This window comes from Procambarus clarkii, chromosome 11, assembly GCF_040958095.1.
Source record: "Procambarus clarkii isolate CNS0578487 chromosome 11, FALCON_Pclarkii_2.0, whole genome shotgun sequence".
Classification (NCBI taxonomy): domain Eukaryota; kingdom Metazoa; phylum Arthropoda; class Malacostraca; order Decapoda; family Cambaridae; genus Procambarus; species Procambarus clarkii.
Genome location: NC_091160.1, coordinates 39,917,826 through 39,928,390, shown reverse-complemented (window position 1 = coordinate 39,928,390; position 10,565 = coordinate 39,917,826). Strand labels below are relative to the sequence as shown.

The window sequence follows — 10,565 nt, the reverse complement described above, 5'->3', positions numbered from 1 at the left end:
GATTACAGTTACAGAAAGTACTATCTTAACAGGAGTGTGGGTTGTGCATTATAATAAAACATTCACAAGATCTCAGACTCCACCCGCACCACTGCCGGCTTGGCTTGGCTCAACTCTCACTTAAAAAACATCCTATAGCCACCATTCACCCAAGTATTAATGTAACCTGTGGTTAAGAGTGTACTATGTGGTTAAGAATGTAAAGTTTTATACATTTAACCACATATCCTTATAGCATAGCTAAATTAGCTAGAAGCGTATTATCCTCGTACGTTTGAGAGTGCATTAATATAACCGCCACTCTATATAATATAAATCATATATTATACTCACAAGATCACTGCTCGTACTTTGTAGGATCGAGGGTCGTAACAGCCAATCCATGTTTTACAAATAACCACCATGCACTCTGGTGTAGTTAATGCAGTTCTCCACCAAACGCGAAGACCTTCAAATGCATGTTAGTGTGATTTCCTTGGGTATACATCAATGAACTTTTGCTTAGTTGCAGAGGGTCCTTTCACAAATTCAGGAAGAATATGTTGATTCTTTTGTTGGAAAACTTGTATCTCTGTGTGAGAAGTCGACACGGTCCCAGTTTGAGTAAATTGTTTCTCAAAAATTTGTTTTTGTTTACACTCTTGTCAGCTTCAGTTTGTTTGTTAATAATACCATGCCAAGTGCTTATGTGATATATATATATATATATATATATATATATATATATATATATATATATATATATATATATATATATGTCGTACCTAGTAGCCAGAACTCACTTCTCAGCCTACTATGCAAGGCCAAATTTGCCTAGTAAGCCAAGTTTTCATGAATTAATTGTTTTTCGACTACCTAACCTACCTAACCTAACCTAACCTAACTTTTTCGGCTACCTAACCAAACCTAACCTATAAAGATAGGTTAGGTTAGGTTAGGTAGGGTTGGTTAGGTTCGGTCATATATCTACGTTAATTTTAACTCCAATAAAAAAAAATTGACCTCATACATAATGAAATGGGTAGCTTTATCATTTCATAAGAAAAAAATTAGAAAAAATATATTAATTCAGGAAAACTTGGCTTATTAGGCAAATCGGGCCTTGAATAGTAGGCCAAAAAGTGAGTTCTGGCTACTAGGTACGACATATATATATATATATATATATATATATATATATATATATATATATATATATATATATATATATGTCGTACCTAGTAGCCAGAACGCACTTCTCTGCCTACTATGCAAGGCCCGATTTGCCTAATAAGCCAAGTTTTCATGAATTAATTATTTTTCGACTACCTAACCTACCTAACCTAACCTAACCTAACTTTTTCGGCTATATAACCTAACCTAACCTATAAAGATAGGCTAGGTTAGGTTAGGTAGGGTTGGTTAGGTTCGGTCATATATCTACGTTAATTTTAACTCCAATTAAAAAAATTGACCTCATACGTAATGAAATGGGTAGCTTTATCATATCATAAGAAAAAAATTAGAGAAAATATATTAATTCAGGAAAACTTGCCTTATTAGGCAAATCGGGCCCTGCATAGTAGGCTGAGAAGTGCGTTCTGGCTATTAGGTACGACATATATATATATATATATATATATATATATATATATATATATATATATATATATATATATATATATATATATATATATACTGAAAACTCACACCCCAGAAGTGACTCGAACCCATACTCCCAGGAGCAATGCAACTGGTATCTACAGGACACCTTAATCCGCTTGACCATCACGACCGGACATAAGGAAGTGATAGCCGAAGCTATTTGAACCACTTCCCCACCGGCACTCGGATGGTAATCTTGGGCATAGCATTTTATCAAATCACCTCATTCTTTTGGGCACACGTGAGGAACACAAATGCAAACAAGCCTGAATGCCATTCAGCAAAGAAGCCTGATTGCCATTCAAACAAACAAGCAGAGTTTTCCTAAAGATATATATTTTTCTAAAAAAAAGTCTTATGAAATAATATAGCTTTCCATTATATTTTATATGATTAAACGTATTTTTAGTTTGAAACTAACATAAAAATACGACCAAACCTATCATAACCTAAATTAACATAACTAACTCAGTATTTCATGTTCCTAATATAATATAGTAATATAATATAGTAATATTATATTAAGAAATGTTCTTATTAGGTTAACCAATCCTTACAACTAAGTCAGTAATTCTTGTTCTAAATATTATAAAATATTATTTGGAATAAACCAATTTGGAAAGAAATATTTGAAAATAACGAAAATCACTCTGCATTTTAGGCGAAAATAGTGAGGTGCGACATATATATATATATATATATATATATATATATATATATATATATATATATATATATATATATATATATATATATATATATATATATATATATTTTCCAAGGAAGGGTGGAGAGAAGAAGTTCTATAGACTCAGACAGCCACCTTTCCCAGATATATTTAGAAAGGGTCATTGATGCCGACTCCTTTTAAATGGGAGTAGAGGAGATAGACCCCGACGCTCCCACTCTGGGCACATAGCCAACATTACTCACCCTTCAACGCTGGATGAGGCTAGGTCCAAGCGTCTGCCCCCCCCCCCCCCACCCCTTGAGCAGAAAAAACATTCTGTCTTAAATACATATATTTATTTAATTCAACATAATTGATTTGACTCAAAATGTGATATATCTCTTGTGCGACACCACAGGTTTGTTCAACACCAACGTGGCTACGTATCTTAACAGCTGACGATTTTCGATGGACAAGTGCAGCCTGATGGAGGCCATCCAGTACGAGGCCGAGTGTCTGGTGGTGGTGGGCCTCAGGAAGCACACGGGCGCCCCACAGCCCATGGTACAGGTCCCTCAACGTCGCCCTCCTCAATGTTATATGGAAGATTGTCTCTGGTGGATGATGAGTCTGGTGGATGATGTGTCTGACGAGTGATGATTTTGGTGGGTGATGTGTCTGGTGGGTGATGATACTGGTGGATCATGTGTCTGGTGGGTGATGATTCTGGTGGATGATGTGCCTGATGGGTGATGATTCTGGTGGATGCTGTGTCTGGTGGGTGATGTGTCTGGTAGGTGATGATACTGGTGGATGATGTGTCTGGTGGGTGATGATTCTGGTGGATGATGTGTCTGGTGGGTGATGATTCTGGTGGATGATGTGTCTGGTGAGTAATGATTCTGGAGGGTGATGATACTGGTGGATCATGTGTCGGATGGGTGATGATACTGGTGGATGATGTGTTTGGTGGGTGATGATTCTGGTGAATGATGACTCTGGTGGATGATGTGTCTGGTGGGTGATGATACTGGTGGATGATGTGTCTGGTGGGTGATGATTCTGGTGAATGATGACTCTGGTGGATGATGTGTCTGGTGGGTGAAGATTCTGGTGGATAATGTGGATGATGGGTGATGATTCTGGTGGATGATGACTCTGGTGGATGATGTGTCTGGTGGGTGATGATTCTGGTGGATGATGGGTGATGATTCTGGTGGATGATGTGTCTGGTGGGTGATGTGTCTGGTGGGTGATGATACTGGTGGATCATGTGTCTGGTGGGTGATGATTCTGGTGGATGATGTGTCTGATGGATGATGTGTCTGGCAGGTAATGTCTCTGGCGGGTGATATCTCCGTTGGGGAAATGTCTCCACTTTATAATTCCTTTTTGTTTTCCTTACTCCTTTCAAACATGTTAAAATCATTTCTTATGTTATCTTACATCCAGTTAGGTAGTAATCCACCGCAAGTCTATTATCTTATGGGCCATCAAATCATCAAGACCAGACAACAGGAAGTAATTATCCGAGAATAGGAAACTTATTGATAGTTAAACACTTGAATACAACCCATTAAGAACAATGCAAATGTAAAAAAATGCACAATTAGAGTGCATAAGCGATGGCAGTTCTTGGAAGACTGTCGGGCGAAGGTATGTGGCTAGGCACATACTTCAAGTCCCTCCATACTTCATACTTCATTCCAGTCCCTACTTTAAGTCGTAAAATATGCTCGCCATCTTTCTCTGTCAACATCCTTTACCTTAACGTAATTCTTGTTAAACCTTTAGTTTATCAGATTTCTTACTAAGTTCACCGAATAAAAAAATATATATACAAAAATATATATAATATATTTCATGTAATTAGTGCAGAAAAATAATATAAATTAATTAAGTCAATTTACCGAATCAATACAGGCAAGCTTTAATGTCGAAGAACGAACAGAGAATCTCAGAGTTTTGAGGTTTCATAAGTAATGACAAACACACATACTCTCATAAGTAATGACAAACATACACCCACTTTCATAAGTAATGACAACATACACATACTTTCATAAGTAATGACAACATACAAATACTTTCATAAGTAATGACAACATACAAATACTTTCATAAGTAATGACAACATACAAATACTTTCATAAGTAATGACAACATACAAATACTTTCATAAGTAATGACAAATAAAAGATAATCTTAAAGCTTTGTGGTTTCGTCAAAAGCCTCATTGGTGTAACACTGAGGATCTTGACCACGTTGATCTCTGGGTTCAACGAGGACTCGCAGATCATGGTCTCCCAGTCGGATTGTGAAGCCAGCTTCAGAGACACTATTGTTGGAGTTCAAGTGGTTAGCTTCGTGGTTGTTGAGGGACACGACGGGTGAGAGGTGGGATGGGACTGGTCCTGCACGACTCCAGTATACAAGGTGTCCAGGGACTGGAGCTGGGTCCTGGGAATTAGTCAAGCCAAATTCTTCCGGGGCAGACATGTTGGGTGGAAGATCTGGAAAATAATGGATTAGATGAATAGTGGAAAATGTTGATGACAAAACTGTATGAACTTCTATGATGCATTTCATTAATATCAAGTAAATAAACATCACACACAAAACTTTAAAAGCAACTTAGTTTACAACTTACTTGAATTCCTCTTGTTCTCCTGAGTGTTTACGGATCCATCGTACTGGCTCTCCAGCCAAGCGTCAGCTGGGTAGGCTGGCTCCCCGTGCTTCAAGATGTCCATTCCTGGCGTACAGATATTGTTAGAGATATAGAACATATACAATGTATAATGAATGCGTTCATAACACTAAAAATATAACAATTATCAATTATATAATACAAAAGTGAAAACTTTATGTATTATCTTCACTTGCCTGCAATTTCCATTTCTGGAGGCACCCTCAAGAGGCCGAGCAGCCTGAGGGAACCAAACATAACTAAACAGAGACCACCAGACCAGGCCACTATGGCCAGCGCCCCCACTATGTTCCAGGCGAGGACCTCCGCGCTGCCCCCGTACACAATGCCACCATCCTGGAAGAGGGCCACAGCAACCAGCCCCCACAACCCACCTCCCATGTGCACAGCCACAGCATCAAGTGGGTCGTCAACTGTGGAAGAAATATTAATTAACTTTACACTCACAACCTCAACAGTCCCAATATGCACGTACACTTCCCAATAATATAAAATTGTATAAATATTATTATTTAAGTATATGCCATCTACAGAACATAACGTTAAAGTTAAAATATTTCAAACTCAAGTTAGATAAAGCCGGCTACTTGTTGCCTTCATGAGACAAAGTTAAGAAAACTGAGCGGCGAGAGAATCAGTAACGTACCCTTCAACTTGGGCAGAAGGGTGTGGATGGCGAGGAACACTGATCCACCCACTGTGCCAATGACACAGGCACTCCACGGCCGCATAACGTTGCACCCGGCACTGATTGACACCTGTCATGGAAACATGTCCTTAAGCATTGGATAAACAAATTCAGACATATTGCAAGTAACACCATTTTGATAAGAAATTTGTTATGTTATCATAATACTAAGTTAAGTTTAAATCAAACGTCTGTCAATGAAAATTTACAGCGAGCAGAGTCCATCATACTAGCACTAATGGACTCCCGGCCACACAGCGCAGAGCGGTACATACCATGCCAGCTAGAGAACCATTAAGAGCCATTAGGAAGGACCAGGTGGACTCCCTCCCACACAGCACAGAACGGTACACCAAGAGCACAGCGATGCCTCCTGAAGACGCCGAGATCACAGTGTTAAAGACAGCCTTGGCAATGGCTACAGCATCACCCTCGTGGCTGATGGACGCTTGGGACCCTCCGTTGAAGGCCAGGAACCCGAAGAGCAGGATGAAGCCTCCCAGAGCTGCCAGCTGGAAATTCAAACACAACTTTACACCTCCACCTTGACGTGTAATATTTGTATTAAACATGATAATCCACAAATATTTATATCTTGCTTCATGACTTCAGATTATAATATATTACCACTGTTCTATGAACATACCGGCACAGAGTGTCCACGTATCTCCTTGCCCTTGGGTCCGAAGCGACCGATTCTGGGCCCAAGAATTACAGCCCCAACAAGAGCTGCCACGCCCCCTGTGAGGTGGACGACGCCGGAGCCACCGAAGTCCTGGTAGTGTTGAGTCTTGAGCCAGCCAACGTCTGACCAGGTCCAATGTGACACTACCGGGTACACCACAGCTGTACAAACACAAATATTATCATAACTGAGCTGTTACAACACACAAACATGATTAAAACACGGCACACTACAGCTGTACCAACACTGCTGTATTTTATAATGTATCTATTAATTCCGTGGGGAATGTATTATTGTTTGCATTGCCTTTTAAATTTATTGAGAAACACAAAGTTTAATTATAATGATCAGTGTTAGGCTATTATTGTCTAAAAAATTGTCTTTCTCTCAAGATTGCCCTGTTAAGGTTCCTCTCAAATATTATCTAAATTATATAAATAAAGCCAGTGAGTAAAGTTATTTATTCATTGACCACAAAATAGTGTAAAGTATCCTGCTAAATTTGAAATATACTTTACAGAGAGAAAGAGGCTTCACACCCACCTGACAGCACGGTCGTGTAGATGAGATAAGCATTGAAGGCACACCGCTCAGCCATGGACCCCGAGATGATGGTGGAGGCTGTGGTGGCGATGACGAACTGGAAGAACCAAAAGGCCAGGTGCTCGTCCGACAGCCCGTACGACGCCCAGTACTCTGTACCAGAGAAGCTGTTCCCGCCTCCAAACGCCAGCGGGAACCCCACCAGCCAGTACGCTATGCCACCAATGACTGGGGAGAGTAACAGGGCAGATGGTTAGTACAGGGTGGGGACGATTGTGGAATTCATATCATTATTACTACGTGAGGCTTGGTGGGAGGAAGTCAGTTAAATACAGAGAACAATTTAGTATATAACACCAGCAGAAGGAAAAACAAAACCAGGAAATTACAGGAATACAAGAGTCGGCAAAGTTATATACATTGAGAGCGTATTTTAGCTATGAGATAGGAATAAGAAAATCATGTGCTGGTTCACCAGACATAAGCCAGATACGATAACAAATAAAGAAGGTGTTTGATAACTTACAGACATCGAGCATGTTCTTGAGAAGGATGTTGGTGGTGTTCTTGGACCTTACGGAACCTGCCTCAAGGAAAGCGAACCCGGTCTGCAAGACTGAAATTATAAACAAATGTTAGTCAAAAGTACAAATTGCATTCCAAATACATTATTCTAAGCATAATAAAACAAAATCTAACACACAGATTATTGTACTATTATACAACTATTTTATTAATATACAAAATGTGAAATAGGTGCCATATATATGTTTAAATACTTGAAAAAAGAGAGAAAACACAGATTTTGGTACTTACTGAATATGAGGATGCCGAACACAATGAGGAAGAGGGTGTCCAGGTCCTTCTGCAGGATGTCCAGTTCCCGGGACATTGGCGTCGGGTTCTCGCCAGACATTAGTAAACTAATATTGTGTCCGGCATCCATATTGGTTGCTGGCAACGAGGCTTCCAGCTCTCTCAAATTGTAGCTTAAAAATTATTAGCAAAATAAATTTCCAGACAAAATTAACACGTCGTAAATTCCCGTGGATGTAATGTGGAGCAAGCCAAGCAGCTCCGAGGATCTCGCCCTCCCGCTGCCAGGACCTGCTACCTAATACCTAATTTCAGCGACCCTCTGGAGTATATATAGGTGAGCAACCAAGTTGCCGATTGGTACTTTTTACAGATACGTCACTCTTCCGGGTAATTTGGGATATCGATATTTATGGCAGGTGGCTGCAAGTAATGAATCCCCCAATGGTGAACATTCCAGTTGTAAAGTATGTGAACAAGAGTTGGGACATACTCTCCAACACTAATTTGTGATTGCCCTGTTATCAGTGATTTCAGACCAAATGGTATGAGGTACTCTGATATTTGTAATTATTTCATATACTAAGAAGTGTATGAAGTTGAAGATATTCTTGTGCTGTACCCAGATTTTGAAAGTGGAGGCTAATAGATACCTTACTTTTTATGCTCTCTCCTGATTCCATTTATGACTAGCTGTCCTGTGAAGTGGGGATGTTGGATGTGGGTGTAGCTGGTTTTTTATCTACACTGTGTGGTAGATCAAAAGGGGCTTCTACAGAATAGGGTAGAAGCACATTGTTGTGTATACCTAAGCTTGTTAAAAAGACATTATCTGAGAGGAATTTGATAGAAACTGGTAAAAATAAATATAATATAATATTTCCATGTTCAGTGGTTAGCTCTTATAAAAATCATAACGTTAATATTTAGTCAGTTAATTTATTTTTGTACTGAGGTAGGTATTTCCTCCCCTGATTCCGTGTATGATTAACCATCCTGTGAGATGGGAATATTAGATGAACTTATAGCTAGTTTTTAATCCTTCATATATAATAGGGTAACAGCACATTGCTGTGTATACCTAAGCTTGTTAATAAAAAAAGGTAATTTGGCAAGATGTTTAACAAAAAAGTTTGTTTCCCGACCCGCCGAGGAATAGTTCGACGCTTGATCTATGTTCCATTTTTTAATATCCTAAATAATTAGACACTTTCCATATTATCTATAATTTTCTCGTTCATATCTAAGCAATTAAGCTTCCGACATCTACCTTCCGACTTAGGACCTTTATTAAGGAATTAGTCACAAAAAGATGGTTTATTGACAATTATTTTAAATCCTACTGAAGTCAGAGCTATGATACATGAGTCGCGCCCAGTGATAGTAACTGAGGCAACCTCGTAAATCTGTTGATATGAAATACTGAGGGTGTGCAAATATCTACACCTTCATAGTATAAGTTTATATTAGGTATCTTTCGAATTATCTTCTTATCATGCTAGTTTTGTGTTGCATATGTTCTGTCAATACGCATCTCTTCACCTTAATTCGAAGCTAGAAGTTATTTCTGTGGTTGTACATCTGCTCACTGCAGCCGCAACTGTAATAAATGTTATAGGAAAGTGAAGGAAAGACCTAATACATATGTAAGTGTTATAATACTAAATTCTCTGATGAAAGAATTCATCCGAGAATTCATCCGAATGTACCTTCCTTCATGAAGATGGTAAACTGTGGACCACTGTGTCGCACTGTCCACCAGACTGTGCGACACAGTGGTTGCCAGGATCAGGTTGGGTTACCGTTACCTGTGGCAGGTGGCTACAGGTGACAGATCTCCCAATCCTGAGCACTCCAGGTGCAAACTCTGTGAGCAGGAACTGCGGCATGACCTCCCACATTACATCACTGAATGGCCAGTTATTAGACCTTTCAGACCAGTTGGCATGAGGTACCTGGAGCTTTGCAATTACTTTATTCATTATCGTGTTCTTGAAGATATCCTCACAGTGTACTCAAAATTTGCCAGTGCAGGCTACTAAACATATGGCCCTGTATGACTAACCATCCTGCGAGATGGGGACTTTTAGTATCACTGCTACCTTATTCACTCTTGTGTTGATGATATCCTCATAACGAACCCAGAGTCTGCCAGGGCAGACAACTTATCACATGCCTCTGTATGACTATCCACCCTGTGTGATGGGGATTTTTTTAGCATCACGTAGCTAGCTTTTTGGACACACTGTACTCCCCTTCATATAGTCTAGGGTAGCTGCACAAATGCAGATGTACATAAGAACATAAGAACATAAGAACAAAGGTAACTGCAGAAGGCCTATTGGCCCATACGAGGCAGCTCCTATTCTATAACCACCCAATCCCACTCATATACTTGTCCAACCCGTGCTTGAAACAATCGAGGGACCCCACCTCCACAATGTTACGCGGCAATTGGTTCCACAAATCAACAACCCTGTTACTGAACCAGTATTTACCCAAGTCTTTCCTAAATCTAAACTTATCCAATTTATATCCATTGTTTCGTGTTCTGTCCTGTGTTGATACTTTTAATACCCTATCAATATCCCCCCGGTTATGTCCAATTCATCCACTTGTAAACCTCTATCATGTCACCCCTAACTCTTCGCCTTTCCAGTGAATGCAACTTAAGCTTTGTTAATCTTTCTTCATATGAAAGATTTCTAATTTGGGGAATTAACTTAGTCATCCTACGCTGGACACGTTCAAGTGAATTTATATCCATTCTATAATATGGCGACCAAAACTGAACTGCATAATCTAAATG

The 10,565-nt window shown here is 39.4% G+C and overlaps 1 protein-coding gene across 1 annotated transcript; it reads right to left on the bottom strand.

Annotated features, from left to right (window-relative positions):
• Window positions 1-4,519: 4,519 nt before the first annotated feature.
• LOC138363674 (putative ammonium transporter 1) lies at window positions 4,520-7,886 on the bottom strand. The gene is made up of 9 exons (XM_069323055.1): window positions 7,757-7,886; window positions 7,467-7,556; window positions 6,941-7,168; window positions 6,359-6,558; window positions 5,988-6,224; window positions 5,671-5,782; window positions 5,201-5,437; window positions 4,965-5,069; window positions 4,520-4,827 (listed from the first exon to the last, which is right to left on the bottom strand). Exons 1-9 carry the CDS (start codon window positions 7,884-7,886, stop codon window positions 4,520-4,522), a joined length of 1,647 nt encoding a protein of 548 aa, XP_069179156.1.
• Window positions 7,887-10,565: the final 2,679 nt, after the last annotated feature.